Below are 19,364 nucleotides of genomic sequence, written 5' to 3'. Positions count from 1 at the left end.
ACTTATGTTCCCAATGCTTTTCTTGTGACAACTGTTCTAACACCAGGAGTCGATTATGGGCGAGAAATTAAGTTGATCTTGGACTAGTTCTTTCTATGCAGATCGCATGATCCATTGTACATAGGACGCTAGAGTCTAAGCTGATATATCATACTATCCTTCTTTTAATAGTAGAAATAAAAGAGATCTCCATTTTTTTGATCTGCTCGAATCGCTTCAGTTGCCACTTGAATACCCATAGGGGTTCCTGTGTACACCTTTAGGGCAATAAGTCCAGCAAGAAAAGAAGTTTAACAACAAAGGACTGTTTGTCAATTTTCGGAAGCCTATTTACAGCAATGAAAACATGAATCGTCATAGGTGAATCAAAACATGAACCGTCATAGGAAAATCTGAACCATCGTGCCAATACTGCAGATTCTTTAGACCCAAGGACAAAGCATGTATCTCACTTATCTACCAGCTATAGCTAGAAGGACTATGAAGCATGTTTGTATGCGAGGTGAGTCAATGGCGCTCAAGAGTTAGCAACTCAAAAGGTGCTTTGTTCAGCTGACAGTATATTCCATAGGGACAATGGGCCTAGGCAAAGCAAAGTTTGCGAGGTCAATGTTTTGTCTATTACCCCCCCCCCCTTCACGATGTCGAAACGCTCCTGAGATCGTGGAATGGTGGCCTTCAAGTCATGCGGGCTAAGGTCTTCTCTTTGATGTCCAAGGGAAAACTTTTGATATTTGTGGTAAAGAAGCTTTTGCAGAATGATGTGTCCCACTCGTAATATTGGGAGAATACTCTCCACTTCCCTTTTATATACTTTCCAAATTGTCTACCCTTGTTCCCGAGCGATTGCATCCACCTCGCGTTTTGGGAAATTATTTTCCTAAAGGGCATGATTAATATCCAGTTTCATCGCTTCCGGGTTCCGTCGAAACACCAAAATTTATGGTTCGTTGAGTAAGCGAGGAAAGACCAAGATTTTCCATGGGATTTCCGCTGATAAGTTCCGTTGACTGTTTATGTATGAATTTTTCCAACTTGGGGGAAGTAATCATGATAAGACATTCTTTTCCCCATGCCTTGTGCAATACTTTGGGGATCAAAGGTGTTAAAGGAAAGGATTATGCCTACAGACTATTTCAAATCACGTAAAACGTGTCAACCGCCCAGGCGTTTTGGTTTGCATTCTTACTTGTCGCAAACAGATCCACGAGTGGTAGACCACAGCGGGTGCAAGGTCGTCTCAGTACAGAGAGGTGGACCGACCATTTGATCGGTGTTGACTGGTTCCGCTAAGACAAGAGTCAGCTAAGTGTCTTCAGTGTATGAAGCTGCATGGAATGTGCCAGACTTTAATGTGAATTTGTCTCTGAAGACACCTTCTGGGAAAATACCAAACCAGAATGAGAACACCCTTTCCAGCCAACGTCGCCTGCAATGACTGAAATGCATTCACTACGGCCATAAGTTCTCAAAGACTGGTATGTAATGCACAGTTCTAACTGTTCAAATCCTGCTGATATCTCGAAACGATGTGAGGAAGTGGGAACATCAACCCGCTCAGGTGACAATCTGTACATAAAGTGATTTCAGGCGCTGTGTCTTCAAAAGTGTTACCCTTTTGAAGCTAGTTCAAGTTTTTCATTTGCTGAGTGCTGACGTCGTGTGTTTTGAAACCAGAATCTTTGATCATGCATGCCAAAAACTAGACACTACTGATACATTGTGTCTTCATTTTGAATCAATATTCCCGAAGCAAACGGATGAGAGAGTTAAGATCTATTGTCGGGCGAAGAATGCTGTTTCCATCTGGCCCCAGTCTTGAGCAAAATCACGATGGATTTATGCTTCGAAGAATCTCTAATACCATTTTTGTGACTACGTTGTTTATCTCTTGCTACACAACAACACGTCTATAGTGAATGACGTCATTGACAATAGGGTTGGTAGGAGCTGAATTTGATCTGAAGGCCCTCAGAGATGATTCGAAATCCACGGATCGTCGAGGCATATATCTTTTCATTCCGTGCTGTGTTAAAAGGATGACGTGAACAAAGCGAAGCGTCATTAACGGTAATATGGAGGCTGACGGCGAGAGAAATTTAAACATAAGCACATAAGCGCTCTTTTTGTCTCCAGAAACCGTTGGAAAGTGTCATCTTTTCTGCAAGAAGGGATTATTGGTTGCTTCCCCGTTGGGAGTGCTACTGAAGAAGGCAATACTTATAGTTCTATTAGCTCTGCTCTGTTCCAAAGCTGAGGACTGAGGTCGTGCACATAGGGCCTTTGGAATGTTTGGCAGTCTTCTTACCAACTTCATTGAAATGGCCTGGAAAAACAAATTAAAAATTTCTGACAAGCTGTTGTGTGTCGAGGTATCAACTCCAGTCCACGTTAATTGGCGAGGGCTTGAATAGTGATATATTTGCACCAGTTCATTCAACGGCTTGGATATCTGTTTTAAAGACATGCGTGTGCGCCCTATAAAAGTCCTGAGCAAGTCATAAGGGAGTCTTCTTTGCGAGAGAAATGTTTGTCGACGCTTACATCTTGAAGTTGACTCTAATCAGTGCACGTGATCAGCAACACGACCACACTGCACGACCTGTCTGAATATTGGCTGGTCTTTCATGACCAGCCAGTCTAGGGATAAGACAACTTTCTACATCACCAAAGAGGGGGGTTGGAGAAGGCATGCAAAACTCAGGAGGCAAGAGCCAGAAAAAGTTCCTAGATCGATGCACCGATAGCTGCGAGTATCAGCGTTTGTTTAAACATATACATGTTTTATATGTCTTAGGTTACAAAAGGGTATAGAGTCTTGCCAGAAAAAGGACAAATTTATGCGCGTAATATGACGGGTAAGTACACTAATATGCAGACTATATAAGTATGGAGAACTCTGTTATACATTCCATGATTTATGACTTTCAGGAGCCTTTTTTCTGTGCAGATAACTGCATGTTTTGGAGGTTTTACAAACCACAGTTTAATCGATAAATCAATTAGCTGACTGACAACTGGTGGATTACTTGATATATACAGATATGTACAAACAAGGAGACAAAACTGCACAGGAAAAGAGATAGGAAGATAAATATATTTGAGTTTTTTACAGACAATCTATTAATTACAATGACTATTTATTACTTTCCAATGCAAGCAAGATGACAAAGTCACACTGAACACATCAGTTATTTTTATCCATTCTATGCACTCCTGTGATCGGGAAACGACTGCGCCACTCCAAGAGTCTTTCCTGTTAATATAAATGTATATTGTCAAATTTTCGTAATGATAATAATTAGGACGATATAGAGATATAATCTCTCTCTCTCTCTCTCTCTTTAATGTTAAGCATGTGGCGTAATGTAGCATGAAGGAATGTAAACGTACCAAGCGCTGTTTTCTGACTGTAAAATAACACGAGATGTTTTGCTGATAAAGATTCCTCCACAAAGGTGTATTTTTTTAAACAAATACAAAAGCCAGCTAAGACAAAAAATTTCGGTACGTTTTGCTTATTTTATCTATTTCAAAATTATTTTGATTGATGAAAAAACTTGTAGAAAGCGTAAAATCTAATTATATACTTTACACGCCTTTGCACTGGAGGTTTATTACCATCCTTTCTTCTTTCTTTCATATTTTATCCTCTTTTCCATTCGCTAAGAATGTACGACAAAACAAGAAAGTAAAAGGGAATGTCGCTGCATGGCAACGAAACTAGAGCCAATTATCTTTCCCAAGAACATACAAAGGCAGCCGACCCAGACAGACAGTCTACTGTAGTTCACATACGCTAGATTTTTTTTTTACCAGAACACGGAGGAACAAAGAACATAGTCGAAAGTTTACACCTTCTTTACCCTGTTTTTTCCATGCTACAAGATCCAATTTTTGCACCTCGTATATGTAAGGCGTGTCGAGACCAGGGTTATTTTGAAATGTTCATGGTAAAAGCTCTCGACGTTTGTTCGTGACAACAGTTCTTGTTGTTGTTGTTGTTGTAGGGTTTAACGCCATTTTTCAGCACACGATAGGCTATACATGGTGGCCAGTATTAATGGTGGAGGAAGAACCCGGGAAATGCCCGGAAAGAACCACCGACCCTCGAGAAGCTACTAGCAAGCCTTCTCACATACCCACATTGGCCGCGTGACAACAGACAGGTGGGTGCAAGAAAGCTAAAAGAAATCGCTACTGTCATGTCGGAACGAACAAATAGCACCTGTTGGTGGTCAGAACTATACTATTCAAATCTGGGATAATAAAACAAAGTTAACTCCACGATGTGGGCCACCATAAGGCAGTCTTAAACATGGATTTTTTACAATTCAGGGAAATGGGATAAAATCTAATTCAAGTTCACGTAAAGGGAAGTCAAGCACTATTGCAGATATCGGCGGGATCCCATCCTGAGCGGAAGATAAAAACAATTGCTACTGATTTGTCTGAAAATATGGGTAAGCAACAATGGTTGGAAGCCATTGATTCTCTCGAGCCTAATGTTAGTGCTGTTTTTATACGCGAAGAAAAGTAGGAGCCTTCGCTTGACTGACCACAATAAAGAAGCTACACGGGGGATATAGAAATCAATCATTGATATGTTCCCAACCGGTACATACAGTTATTGACCAGGAACAGCGACTATATTTCTGGGGACTACATAACGCTTTCACTCGTCATTCTCAATGGCATCCGAAGTTTGCTTCACAAGTTTCTTAGATTTTTAAAGACTGCGTCTAGCGGAGCAGACGTCAGCCAAAGGCTGCAAATAGTGACTTTAATTTTGTCAGATGGGGCGCAATCACAAGACACTAGATGGGGATGTGCTCCATATAGACGGCATTTCATGTTTGCCCAAACGTCTGCTTGAAGAGATGGACTTGTGAATTGGTTTGCACCTTGTGCATGTCTACCATTGGAGAACCAACAGTTAATTGTTATGGAAAACGAATGGGACACCAAGGAAAACCTAAGACTAACAGAGTCTGTGAATATGGGCACTGTTGTGGAGAGAAATGGAATATTGTCAACTTTCAATGATTCCCCCATTGCGATTTTCCTTGAGATCGCAACTTTGGATGTGGTCTGAATTTACGTACCTGAAGATTTCATCGCCCGGCGACTATCCATGCAAGCTAAAAGCCCGACGAAACTCGCGTCTTCACCAAAGCAATGTTCAACACAATCGCACACCACATATATAAGGTGCTACGCAATAATACTGTCACCGAAGAAGAGTTCAAACTTATCCTAGATGAAGTCGACAAATATGCATCAACAAAAAATGAAATACGGTCTGCGTTGCACAAGTCGTCAACTTTGCTTGTAATAGTAGTGACACAAAACAAACTATACTATAAGAGCCAATGCTCGCGAGGAGACCATGGCAAATATTGTTTCAAATTCGTCATATGCTGTGTTTTCCGTCAGAAAGACAAAAATGACAACTTAACCGTCGGAAAGACTAAAACTACAACCGTTTGCTGAGTTATTGAGGTCTTCCGGCGCACTACCGTCTTTGAAGTGGTTTTTCAAAAACAATTCAGACTAACAACCTATATTTTCACCAGCGCTAAATTTAAATAGTGATTTTTAAACACAGAAAAGCGCAACGAATCAGGCGAAGTGGATAGATATTTACTACGAGCATGATGAAATGAAATAAATGTAGGTCTGAGTAGGCATCGGTTTAGAGATTTATGAAGACGAATGAAAGAGCTATCGGTTTATGAAAATAGATATTGACATAATCAATGTAAATAATTACTAATACGCAATAAAAACCTATGCTTAGGCTATACAAAGATATGTTAAATGAATACAAAAGATTGTCAAGCGTCTATATGGACCAACTCATGTAAATAAAGCGCTGTTCGGAGCCGACCTCATATTCGCCCACTTTTGCAGAATTTGTTTAATATTTTTCTAGTCTTTTGCAGTATCGCTCCAGCAACCGGTAGGTGCTATTTAGACGCTAGGAAAACCAGCGAGGTTGCTGTTGTTTGTCGTTCAGAGACAACAGAGGCGCATTATATTAGTCTTCTTGGAACCACCTGCCTCTTGTCACAGTACTGCAAAAATAATCCGGAGCTTTTAACTCCTCGATGGCCACTTTAAAAACTTTATTCCGTAACGCAGTGCTGTCCAACCCGCGGACCGCGGGCTGATTTTAAATGGCCGGCCAGAGCTCGAGAAACTATATAGTCTTTGCTTTTCAGTTTTCATCTGTGGCCCTCGGCTTCAAGAAAAACATTTTTCAGTGGCCCATGGTGTCAAAAAGGTTGGACAGCACTGCCGTAACGCCTTCCGTAAACAACTTGCAAAAATAAGATCTTTCAAATACAGGATGGGGATGGTCAAAACATTTAACAACGCAATGTTTCTTTGCGTGTCCTGGATAAAAATGAATCTAAGATATGGGGAAGACGTACTACCAACTGAACTAGCGCGAATCCCTAATGCACGCGTGGAACAACATAACTCAGACTTTTCTTCGATAAGCAGTTTGGTTGTCAAAGTGGGGAGTAAAGATACAGCTAGAGATGGGAAGGAGGAGAACTAGTATCATTGTTGGGTAGGATGCAGAGATCGGAAGTTGTATATTTAGGTATAGTGTGGAGGACGAGCAACAAAAACAAGAACTGAAAATGAAAACTAGAAGGTGAAATGGATTAGAAATGGTCGACGAAAAGCGGGCGATAAAAGATTACATCAGCTGCGCCAGGTTCGTACATATCCATGAAGACAATATTTATAAGAATGTAATAAACCTTGGGTATGTGCTACTTGTATGAATGTCTCCGTTGATAGTTTTACTTGATTTTAGTAATCATTTGTTGACTGTGTTGATTCGGAAGTCCTTGGAAATATGAGAAAAAAAGACTTTCCAAGCCAAGTATACGCAAACGTTGGTTCGCTTGGTGGTGAGACCCTTACTTGTAATAATAAGATTTTGGATAAATAAAATCAGAATTTGTACATCTCTACGTAGGTAATGTAGTGAAATAAGCATTTCTCAGGAACACATAAAGGCATCCTGTATTTTGTGTCAATTAGGTCAAGAAAAAACAATCTTTTTCACAAGCTATGTACAAGAGACGAATTTGTCTTTACATATGGATGCTCCAGTTGTGAGTAAATAGGTGTGTGTGTGTGTGTGTGTGTGTGTGTGTGTGTGTGTGTGTGTGTGTGTTGGGAGAGTGGGGAAATATGATAAGGAAACATAACCCCAAGATATTACAATCTAGGATACCATGACTCTCACCGAGTGCTGGATTTCGTGATATAACCCTTCTCTACCGCCACATGCAGTGTTTACAACACACAACTTGCAAAGAAAAGAAGAAAGGGAATGGAAAGTGTTCGCACTATTGGTGTGTTAATGTCATTTATACCAATGACTTTAACTGAATGTGTACGCACTTAGATACCCTAATCTGAAAACCGCTGGGCCATTTCCACCAGCGCAAAATATTAAAAACAAAACAACCTCTTCGTATAAGAGAAGGAACCACGTTCCATCTGATAACTATGGCAATAATATGGTAGGCATATCTGCCTCAAAAAAGTAGGTGAGAAAAGGAATGAACAGATCTCTTGTAAGTAATAGTTATCTTGATTTTGTCGTACTCAGAAATACGCCTTACCCGAATCCTGTTAGCAGCACGTGGGCAGAATGATGGTGGCACAAATACACTGGGGTCATCTATTGTCTGGGTCATGTTCTCGTATAGTGACGACACATAGGTATATTCTGAAATTTCGAGGATAAAGATGTGAAAGCTCCCTACTTGAACTATGATTAACAGATGCAAAATATGTACCAGTTAGAATTATGAAAATGTGTATTTACAAAAATAAATTAAGTCTCACCCATGCCTCTATCGAGCGCTTAACTGATTTTATTTTACGTGTCGAATCTGGAACTGGGGTAACAGAATATACCAAAAAACTAATAAAATAAATAAATAATTGTGGTAAAGGAAGATATTGCAAGGTTTCAACAAAATAGACATAAAGGCTGTACTGAGTAAAGTCATATATTGATCTGAAATCTGTCCATGAATTCTTCAGATTCCGATCTATCCTTGGTAACAAACTTTAAATATTCATACCATATGCAACTATTTTCAAAATAGCAAGACTGCGAAGTGCAAGAGCAATTTCCAAAAAGTGACTGAAATAATGAGCATGCCTTGTGCGATCCGAAAGACTCGTGTTTACATATATGCATTATTAGCAATAAATAGATGGTTAAAGAAAGTTCTGGACCACTACCTAATTCCAACATAAGAAATACCTGTTTTGACTTAGGCTGTACCAGCATGCAAGAAATAATACAAACAATTAATTGACTCATGTGCCAGCTCATTAAAGTTGCCATCTACTCACTAATTTCCTTACTACTGCAAGAAAGCACAAACACTCTCGCACTCATGCACAAGAATGTTGCTGGACCGCCTTCATTACTACTGCGTAAAATCAATAACATCATTATGTTTCTTGGCCTTGTTATTGTACATTTCCATTAGATTTTTCTAGATGGGGTTCAGAACTCTCCTTTACCATACTACTGAAGTACTACTATACTAGCGTGTTATTTGAAGCATGTCTTACTAGATTATATGCATTTGCTAAAATGCTAAAATTATGGTACTGAAAAATTACAGCACAAAACAGAACGTATGCATAATTGATACCAATAATGCAGGAACGTTTCATGTGGTGATGAACCACCGAAAGAACTTTGTTTTCAAGTCTCAATGACTTAATAATATCATTAAACGATTGCCAATATGTTCCTTCCAGACTTAAAATTGAACACATTCTGGAACCTTCACAGATACTACTTGAAGAAAAGAACACCAGTACCATGTGACATTTTATGATCTCAAGAATGTATGTATAGCAAACTACAAACTTGATCCATCACACTATTTCACTGCACATGGTTTGACAAGATCCCACAGAGATTCTCCAGAGCAAACAACGAATATTGTGCTACTGATCAGAAGAAAGCTAAGACAACGTCCGATGGGAAGATAAAAATGGCGGAGACTAGAAAGGTCTACGTCAACTCATATATAGTGCATCGAACTCAAACAACTTCTATAATTCGGCAATGCACCATGTATTTTGGTTAAATACTTTAAATGGCATGTGTGTACGTATGTAAATGTAGCGTTTAACTGCATGCCAGCACAACAATGACTACGTGATGCCAATTTAAGAAAAATTCTAGAAATCAAAAAATTAAGAATTGCACAAAGCATTACGAAGATAAACCATTTAAAATAAAGTTAAACCTGAAGTACAACATACGATTAAAATAAATTTAAACATGGATTACATCATAATATATATAAAAGGAAAAGACGTTTAAATTCTAGTTAAATTGTGCACAATACACAAAAAAGGTGACATGTATTCAATCCTTAACACGTATGACTTCAAATGATGAAAAAATTATGTCGGCAGAGAAAAATTGCTTTAGATCTCTGACAAAAGTGACATAGGGTGGATTTTAGTTGTTTTGCAGGTCCCATTTAATTTGCACGCACATTTCAAGAACTTCGCACTTGTTCCAGACAAAACTTTGAAATATCTCCTTTGCAAGCAAAGTGATCAATAATTGGAATGATACTAGATCAACAGTTGCAAACATTTTGCGTACATTGACAAAAAGAAAGATGTGTCATTCACTACAAAAGCTAAATACTTACCTGCAATTGGGTTGAAATTAGGAAACAAAATAACTATTTGAATAGCAGTTTGGCTTTATATCATACGCTGAGCTCAACATAAGTTTGAGACAACATACTATCTATCATTTTTTTAAAAACTGCCACAACTTGTTGAATATAATTTGTTGATCGGTAAGCCGAATATCTCAGAAAGAGGCAAATAGTTTAAAAAAATGACAGAAAGAACAAAGAAAATTCAAGTGCGGGAAATTGTATCGTTTGCCAGTAGAATAATAATAGTGTTGAATTGATACTATTCAGTCTCAAAAACAAAATAATCAAAGTAACCAAACCCAAGGCAACTGTCAGCACCATTTCTGTAAGTCTTTGGTATGACTAAGCCGGGGTTAAAGCCGGCAACCTCCCGCATCCGAGGCAGAAGCTCTAACCACTAGGACACCGGAGCGGTCCTTATGTCTAGAGAGAAATAGTAATCCAAAGGATGTAATGTAATGGATGACATTGAGTTTTATTGCACTAAGAACAATCCGAAGGACATTGAACTACAAACGATTGAGTTCAACGGCAGACTAATCTAAATGTGGGTTAAGGGCAAAGCTCAATTCATACAGGACTAGTAAAGACAAACAAAGCTTTGCAAAGAATTTAAAAAATGTGGATTCAGAACGAATTTAAATTGGAGATGTACAAGGATTTGTTATATTCAATCACAAGCAAAGTTAGTAGCTAATATATCTACTCAGATGGTGCAATCACTAGAAAGAACCTCCCACAACATGTACATAGTTATCACCATGTGCGAATATGTTCCAGAGGAACCCAGTACATTAGTGGAAGAAGAAGATTTCTCAACTTTAGCATGTAATTTGTGATAAGAATGGTGAATGTAGCATCTCTAATACTTTTGATTATACCATCCAAAACTGCAATTTATAGCTCATAAGTTGTCTTCATTGCTCTAATCATGTGTTTATTCATATTCAATTGTTCTGCGTTATCTATCGTTTAGGTTAACTCGGTTAAATCATTCATTTTTTCTGAAATACTGATAATATATAATATTAGCCTGGACCTTGTAGCTCATGTCAGTAATTTGTGTGTTAAACACATACATTAGCGTCCCAATCACTTACTCGGTCTGATTGCTTTCGTCACTGAAGTTTCTCCGCAACTTCTTCAATTGGGGTTGTAAAATAGAGCTCTTTATATTGTCCGTGTCACACGCCAAAGCCTCTATCTTAATGTTACACGTGTTAGATCGGTAGCAAACATTGCCTTGAACAGCCGTCAATTGGTGGCCAACTTGTCCCCTTCATGTCTTGGTGTATTTCAAATTGTTTTTGCTACTTGTACTTAGTATCTGGTCATTAACTATTCTTCCCAATACATGTATGTTATTTGCTATATCAGTTAATTAGTCAGGGTGACGTGACTAACTATACAATAATTACTGCGGTCGCAGTCCCTGTTGTAGGGTTGTAACTTTTACGCCTGTTGTTTTCTTAATGTTTAAATGTTCACTGAGACTTGCAAGTGAATTATTTCCGATGTATCTCCCCATTTCACTTTACGTTGAAAACACACGTTACGTAATTACTGTTAAAATTTATTACTTTTACCTTCATCTCCCAATCTGTGAATTGTAGCATTCTGTAATTATTTGTAAGTACATTAAGTATTGTACGAAACAAAGACTTCATGAAACACATTGCTAACTCATAAATGCAATTTCAACTTATAGTGTAATTTCATGTGCTATTAAGTTGGTGCAATTATTTCAGCTTTTGGAGGGGGGGGGGGGGCATTCAAAACCTGCAAATCTGCATCTGATTCAGTAGACGCTTACATAGTCATCTGGCTTTTGTATCCTAGAAGTTTAACGTTGTAGTTGCTAGTGTATACTGTGTCATTGTTACATGGGACGGTTCTAACTATTGAGTTATATTTTAGGCATTCAACGTCAATACTTTCTTTGCAGTCACTAATGGAGGTCATGACTTCTTTGATATTATTCGTGTATATTTCCCAATTAAGTCGTTCCTCGCTTCATTCTTGTCACTGATACAATATAAACGATTGTTTCTCAGAACGTCCGAAATGCTGCAATGCCCAATAACAAAATCTACTAATTGCAAAGAAAGGGATTGTCTGCCGTTTTTGTTTTCAATTGAACTGGAGAAATATGGTTCGATTTCAGAAATTATAATATGGCTATCATTATCTGAGCTACCCATTTATCTAGGAGTGTTTTGTTATTCTATTTCTTCCCTTTAATCTTTCCTGTTTGAGCTTTTACTTGTACATGTTAACAATGAAATTGAACTCCTCCTTACGTGTCTTGTTATCAATGTATCCTTGCTGATGCTATTTTTTTTCATCATGTTCAAAACTTTATTGTGAATGATGATTCTATCAAAGTTTATGTACAAGTATATTACTGATTTGCTAAATCATCTGATTTATAATGAACCAAACAATCCGGATGTTGAAATACCAATGCGGAATCAAACAATCCGGATGCTGAAATATCAGTGCGGAACCAGACAATCTGGATGTTGAAATACCAATGCGGAACCAAACAATCCGGATGTTGAAATACCAATGCGGAACCCAAAAAACCGGATGTTGAAATACCAATGCGGATTCAAACAATCCGGATGTTGAAATACCAACGCTGAACCAAACAATCCGGATGTTGAAATATCACAACCGAACTAAACAATCCGGATGTTGAAATGCCAGTGTGGAACCAAACAATCCGGATGTTGAAATACCAATGCGGAACCAAACAATCCGGATGTTGAAATACCAGTGGGGCAACCAAATAATCCGGATGTTGAAATACCAATGCGGAACCAAACTATGCGGATGCTTAAATACCTACATCGGCTGAAAATGTTTCCATATATCCCGCTAGCCATTTCAAAGCTGTCCGTATTTTTCTCGTGCCTTTCTAATGTTATTCTTCTTGATCAAACCAATTTTTATTTCGTTAACTTATCTAGCAACAAAGTTATTGTATATAATAATGTCAGATAAAAGTAAACCGGCTTATGTTGCATGCTAAATTGTGTAGATTATGTTATTTTGTTTGTTGGGGATTTTCGGTAGTTTCGGGTGTCTTCATTGATTCGCTGTTGTTTTTTATGTAGCAAATACCTTTAGCCAACTTGGCAAAAGACATAACGGTGCTAACAATCTTGTCCGTTAAATGTCCACTCCCAATCAGGTAGACAATTGTGAACTGAATTAAAATCCTTTGTGCTTTACAAAGTTAATTTGTATAATTCTTGCTTTCTTCGCGTTCGTGTTGCATTGATCTTCGCTATCTTCCATCTTTATATCCTGGTAATTAATTTGTAAGTATTATAAAAATTAATTCCATACGAAAAATGAGTGGATTGCAAGATGATTGACATTGCACTTACTAGTAGTTAAATACGTTCAGATCAAACTGTAAATTTAAAATGGATGAATACCAAAAACATGACACATGTGCAGAGACGAGAGACAACTGAGTTCAGCCAAAAGCATGGTAAACGTAAAACCTGCCAAAATGCACAGTTACGAAGTGAGAGGAGAGATGAAAACATACAGAACACAAACAAACGTACCAAAAATATTAGCATCTAGAACACTATGTGCACTTTAAAGTAAATGCAAATTGTGGAATATAGAAAACAATGATCAATGTAAATAATGCAAGGAAAACGGAGAGAAGGAAAATAAGAGAACACTGTGAAGAGTGATAACGTACAAGAAACAAACAAAAGATTCAGAATAATTAAAATGACAAGCAGATTTTCGCAAGCACTAAAATAAACATCCACATCAATCACAACATTAAAGAAACACAATTGTCATATATATTTAATTTGTATTGTGTGCGTGATCTTTGTCCGCAATTGAGGGTAGGAGTTTGGGACTACCCGACTAATGTTACTTTTTTAACATATGTTTACATGGATTTGAGTTCAGGCCGTGCTTTTCCCCTTGGAAATTATATTGTCTACCTTTTTGACATGTTTATATGTTATAAATAAGTTGTTTACTGATATATAACTTTAAGATCTAGCCTTAAAATGTTCCTGAAGCGACCTTTTGACCCACATTTGGGTCATTTTATTGTGTCTTAGGTTTTTATATAAGGTTCTGATAAACAAAAATTATTTATTCCTATGATAACAGTAGTCTTGAATCAGTTTTAGTTGTGTTCAGGTATAATTTGAGAGGAATTGTTTATTTAAATTGTTCATTGGAATTACAAAGTGCTCAATGACTTTTCCAACCAAAACACTACTTTATGATTATTTCGAACTCATTTAAACACATTCTGAATTTTATCATTGTGATACATATATAATATTGGTACATCAGCACATTCAAGATTATTGGAATGCATTCTGAACGTTCTATAATTTTTTGGCTAGTGATAGAATATTTGGGGTTATTTGGTATTTAATTCACATTGCTCTAAGTTCCTTTTAAATATTCACTTGTGTTCAGGGAATAAATTAGCGCTTGAATTTTACAAAACTTGTTGGTGTTGCTTCTTACTGTTACTTAGTTTCAGACCATATATCCGTAACACAATGTTGCACAGATGATTGGTACAATTTATGGCAACACTTAACATAACCCGAATGTGTCAGTGAACTAGGTCCTGTAAGACCATCTGCTGCTTTTGGTTCATCTTATCCTGATCAGCTTAGGAGATGCTTTAACTGGGGGAAATAGTAGATATATGCTAGCCAGCGAAAACAGATCAAAATATGACAGAATTCCATCTAGTGAAGATACCGAAAACAAAAACAAATTCAAACCCTTTAAGACAGCTAACTTTATCATTGAGCAAGTTATGGTTATGGTCAGTATTCAGCCAAAGTAGATAGTTGCACAAAAGTATCAATATTAAAGCAACCGATGCGCATTTTATTTGTCAATTTTTTTGTTTTCAACAACTATTATTTCGAGATTGTTTTCTGTTTTATTTTTGAAATCTACCTGATTAAATGTTACTAGAGAAGCATTTAAGTAGTGAAGGGGGATACATTAGCGACAATGGGAATTAGCATTACAGACCCCCCCCCCCCCGGGACAGATTAGCGACAATGGAAATTTAACATGGAGAAAAATCGTGGGATTGTTTAGCGACAAGGGAAATTAACATGGAGAAAAATCGTGGGACTGTTTAGCGTCAAGGGAAATTAACATGGAGAAAAATCGTGGGACTGTTGAGCGTCAAGGGGATTTGAACATGGGAATAGGGGACTGTATAGCGTCAGAGGAATTTAAACAGGGTGGGACTGTATAGCGTCAAGGGAAATTGAACATGGGATTTTTTTTATAAAAAAAAAAGTAAATAAAAAAGGGGTAGGCAATCGAAAGTCATTCTCTTTTCGAGACCTATGAGTGGCCCTGAAAAGGGCCTTATGTTAATGTATCCATTAATATAAGTGGCACCGCATTGGTCTTCTTCTTGTCCTTAGGCTGCGCCTCACTGTAGGACCGTAAATCAGCACTCTTTTGAGGCATCCTTGTCTTTCTACGTAGATCCTACGTATCCACAGACTGGTGTCTGTCCTGTGGACAACGGTCCACTTGGATCGGACATATATGAGCATGTCCGTCCTAAACATCATTGAAGACACAAGGGTGGATGATTCAACTGTGGTCCACATCTTGAGGCGACGAGAACAGGTGAATCAATGCAGTGAACTGCGCTTATTTAAAGGTAGAGGAAGGATTGAAAAGATTTGAGTTCATTCACCAATCCGAACACGCGTTACAAAATTCAGTCAGCCCGCATCCAATCCGAAGAGAGCAGTCTGTGACGTCACGTGGTTTATATAGATTCGCTAGCGCCTGTGTGCAGTCAATCTATGCGACAGTGATTCAACATGACGGAAACTCAGAAAACGATCCATTGGGGTGCACCAGCAGTGGAGACCGCCCAAGGGAACCCGGACTTACTTTCAGAAGAGGTAAATTGGGATTTTGTGGATTTTCTTACCTCGCAAGAATTTGTTCCGGAACCTTCGTTACCTTCTTCATTACCGCAAGTGGAGAATTTTAGACAGAGACAGAAAGAAGAATTGGAGAAATTTATACAACGACAAAAGGAAGCGGAACAAGCTTTTCTCCTACAGCAGCAGCAAGAAGAAGAGGTAAGAAAAAAAACAACAGCAACAACAGCAAGAAGAAGTAGCAGCAGCAAAGAAACAAGAGGGTGAAAATCAAACGGTCACGGTACTGTTGGACATTTTAGCGGAGTTAAGAAGTCTGACACAAATGTATCAGACTTCTTTATTACGACCGAAGAGAATACGACCTTCCCGAGCTAAACACGTTAACCCTGTGACTAAGCCTACCGTACTACCCTTAGTGATTTCAACCCAATCATCATCATCAACAGTACGCAGTCCAGAAGTAGGCCTTGGCCGTGGCAAAGGCTTAAGGCAGTTAAAGTTGATTGCTTAAACTCACTCCTACACCAAAAAAGGCCCTTTTCAGGGCCACCCACATTTTTCGAAAAGAAATACAATTTCAATTGCCAATAACTCAAAAAAAAAAAACAACCCATTTTACCCCTATAGTACGTGTATATGAGTGCGTGAGTGTAGCTTCTTATTTTAAAATCAAAACTCAAAGACACTTACCTTATATCATTAATTTATTCTTTTATCCATAGTTACAATCCAATTCACAATTCACAACAGACCACTTTAAAAAGTTCATTGACTTCTTCTTTCTCAATGTTTACTCTCTCTGTTTTTTCAATTTCTTCACCGTCACAGTTTTTTCCTCTTCCTCCTCACTTTCTTTCCTTCTTCTTTTCTTCTCCTGTTTCTTTTTCTTTACCTGGCTGCTTTCTTCCTCAGAAGAATCCCTCTCTTCCTCTGAAGAATCCCTCTCTTCTCCTGAAGAATCCCTCTTTTCTTCTGATTCCTCTTGTTTCTTTTTTGGGCAATCTGGAGACCAATGTCTTTTTTCTTTACAATAATAACAGGTATCTTGACTTTTGTCTTTTCTAGCCCCTTTTTTTTCTTTTTTGATGGTCTGGACACTGAAGACCAATGCCCTTTCTTCTGACAGATATAGCAAGTATCTTGACTTTTATCTCGAAAGGAAGGAGAGTAGTCCGTCGGCTGGTCTGAAGAGAATTTTCTAATGACCCCTCGCAAAGCTCTGATGAAACGTTCCATCTGGGTAGTCTCTTCCATCGTTGTGCTCGGTTTGAGAGTGAAATGAATAGTGAAAGGACAAGACACACACCCTTTTATATACGCTGGTCTGCCATGACTATAAATTAGTCCATGGTGTTTAAACTTGAGTCATTTGACGTTTTTTACTCAAGATGAAACGATCCTATTCATTCGAGAAGAAAGAAGAAGAAAGTAAGAGGCAGAAACGTGATCTATCGCCTCGTACCAGGGCTGAAGTCTTGGCACAAATTCATGCCAGCGATTTTGAAGAGGACGTGAGTGAACCAGAATCCGAACCCTCTAAACCAAGTTCGCCACCCTTAGTCAACCCTGAAAAGTACTATTCCATTCGAGAGACCGAAAAGCGCTCCTCTGGAAAATTTAGAACCACGGCTTACAAATACACAGTGAAGTTTAAAGATTGCAAGGCTGAAGTACCGTTAGAGAAAGCAGAAGGGTTCATCACTGGGGTGTGGGATTCTTTGCTCACCTCACTCAAGTGACAATGTCAACCCAAAGAAGACGATCGCTTGAGACTTTCAATACAACACGACGGTTTGAAATCCCCTGTTTGGATTGAGTTTAGCACCCCTGCAGAATTGACCGCTTCCAAAGTCATGGACAAGATTCAACACGTGCAACAATCTAATGACCAGTTTGACATCACCGATGGAAAAGCCACACTGGACATGACCCACGTCTCTCCTCCTCAAGGGACTGGACTCAAAAAAATGTTATTGGTGGACGAGCTTCGCAGCACCAAAAAGAGTCTCGTCCGAATTCACAATTCTCAAGACCAGATGTGTTTAGCCCGTGCCATCGTGGTGGGACGAACCTATGCCAACAAGAACGATACGGTAGAATGGAAAAGAACCTGGAAAACTATTCAACGATCCGATCGAGCCAAACAACGAAATGAAGCAGAACTCCTGTTACAACAAGCTGGCCTATCCAAAGACACATCCTGTGGCATCCCTGAAATGCAAACATTGCAAGATGTCCTAGCTCCACGATACACCTTGAAAGTGCACCCTCAAGAAATGCGCGGGCCTCTGTTTTTTCGAGGGAAATACTTTAAGGACGGAAAATACATTCATGTCTATTATCACGATGACCATTTCGATACCATTACCAGTATCACCGAATTCCTGGGATACGGTTATTACTGTGAGAAATGTGACCATGGTTATAATAATCGAGACCAACACAAGCATTGCGGATTGAAATGCTCAGGATGTTTGGCCTCTCCACCCTGTCTGAGCGAAGAACCAGTGCCTTGTTCAACTTGTCTGCGCACGTTTGTCAGCCCTACCTGTTACCAACAACATTTCAAGACGCAAGGTTCACAGAAGAAATGTTCTTGTCAACTCCTGAGATTGTGCCCTACGTGTGGACAAGGCATACGTACCAATAATGCCAAGGCACACGTATGTTCAGGAAAGAAAAAATGTCACATTTGTCACCACATCGTGGACTTGGAACACCAATGCTACGTGCAAAAATACCAACCCCCACCAGAGAAAGAGGACGGTCAAAAGAAGAAAGGCAATTTCATCTTTTTCGATTTCGAATGCATGCAAGAGACCGGCATTCACATTCCTAATTTCTGCGTGGCTCATCGAGCGTGCGAGAAGTGCATTCAAGAACCTATCTTCAGTCATTGCCCTCATTGCAGCAAGATTCCTGGAGGGCATGAAAAAATCTTTCGGGGACCGAACACGTTAGCCGATTTTGCCCAATGGGTTTTAGACCCCATCGACAAGACGTGGAGCCAAGAGGACATCGAACGTTACGGAGATTGTCATCGTCATGCCACGGTGATGGCTCACAATTTCTCCGGATACGATGGGCAGTTTCTTTTGAGATACTATACGGAACAAGGCACCGAGCATCCCAAAGTCACTTTGAACGGAGCCAAAATCATTTTCATGCAAGTGGGACAAGTACAGTTTAAAGATTCGATGAGTTACTTGGCCATGCCTTTGAGCCGAATGCCTAAAACGTTTGGAATGACAGAAATGGCTAAAGGGTACTTTCCACACTTTTTCAATACGGAAACCAATCAACACGCCGTTCTACCCCATTTACCTGAGGCTCACTATTACGACCCCGACAACATGCGTACCGAACAACGAGAAGCTTTCTACGCTTGGTACCACGCTCACGCCTCCGACCCTTTCGACTTTCAGGAAGAACTGTTAAAGAATTGTCGTTCCGACGTGGACATTTTACGACGTTGCTGTGGAAAATTTCGAGAACTGTTCATGTAACACGGAGGCTCGATCCTTTGAAAGAAGCTTGTACCATTGCCAAAGCGTGTTCCTTAGTGTATCGGCAACGATTCATGCCTGAAAACACCGTAGTTGGCATCAGTCCTCAAACGACCAACTTTGTCAAACGTCAATACTCGGTCAAAGCCCTACGCTGGTTACATTACTTGTGCGACAAG

At 39.0% G+C, this 19,364-nt stretch overlaps 1 protein-coding gene across 1 annotated transcript in view; it reads right to left on the bottom strand.

Annotated features, from left to right (window-relative positions):
* Nucleotides 1–3,036: 3,036 nt before the first annotated feature.
* The window catches only part of LOC149784950 (uncharacterized), a 40,374-nt gene continuing 24,046 nt past the window's right edge, over nt 3,037–19,364 (bottom strand). The window contains exons 5-6 of the mRNA XM_089978601.1: nt 7,653–7,759; nt 3,037–3,256 (exon numbers count right to left, since the gene is read on the bottom strand). Of these exons, the coding sequence (XP_089834727.1) occupies nt 3,188–3,256; nt 7,653–7,759 (176 nt within the window). The 3' untranslated portion in view covers nt 3,037–3,187. The remainder of the gene's footprint in view (nt 3,257–7,652; nt 7,760–19,364) is intronic.

Source organism: Sinohyriopsis cumingii, chromosome 13 (assembly GCF_028554795.1).
Source record: "Sinohyriopsis cumingii isolate HCF-2022 chromosome 13, ASM2855479v2, whole genome shotgun sequence".
NCBI lineage: Eukaryota > Metazoa > Mollusca > Bivalvia > Unionida > Unionidae > Sinohyriopsis > Sinohyriopsis cumingii.
This window is presented reverse-complemented; position numbering and strand designations above follow the sequence as displayed.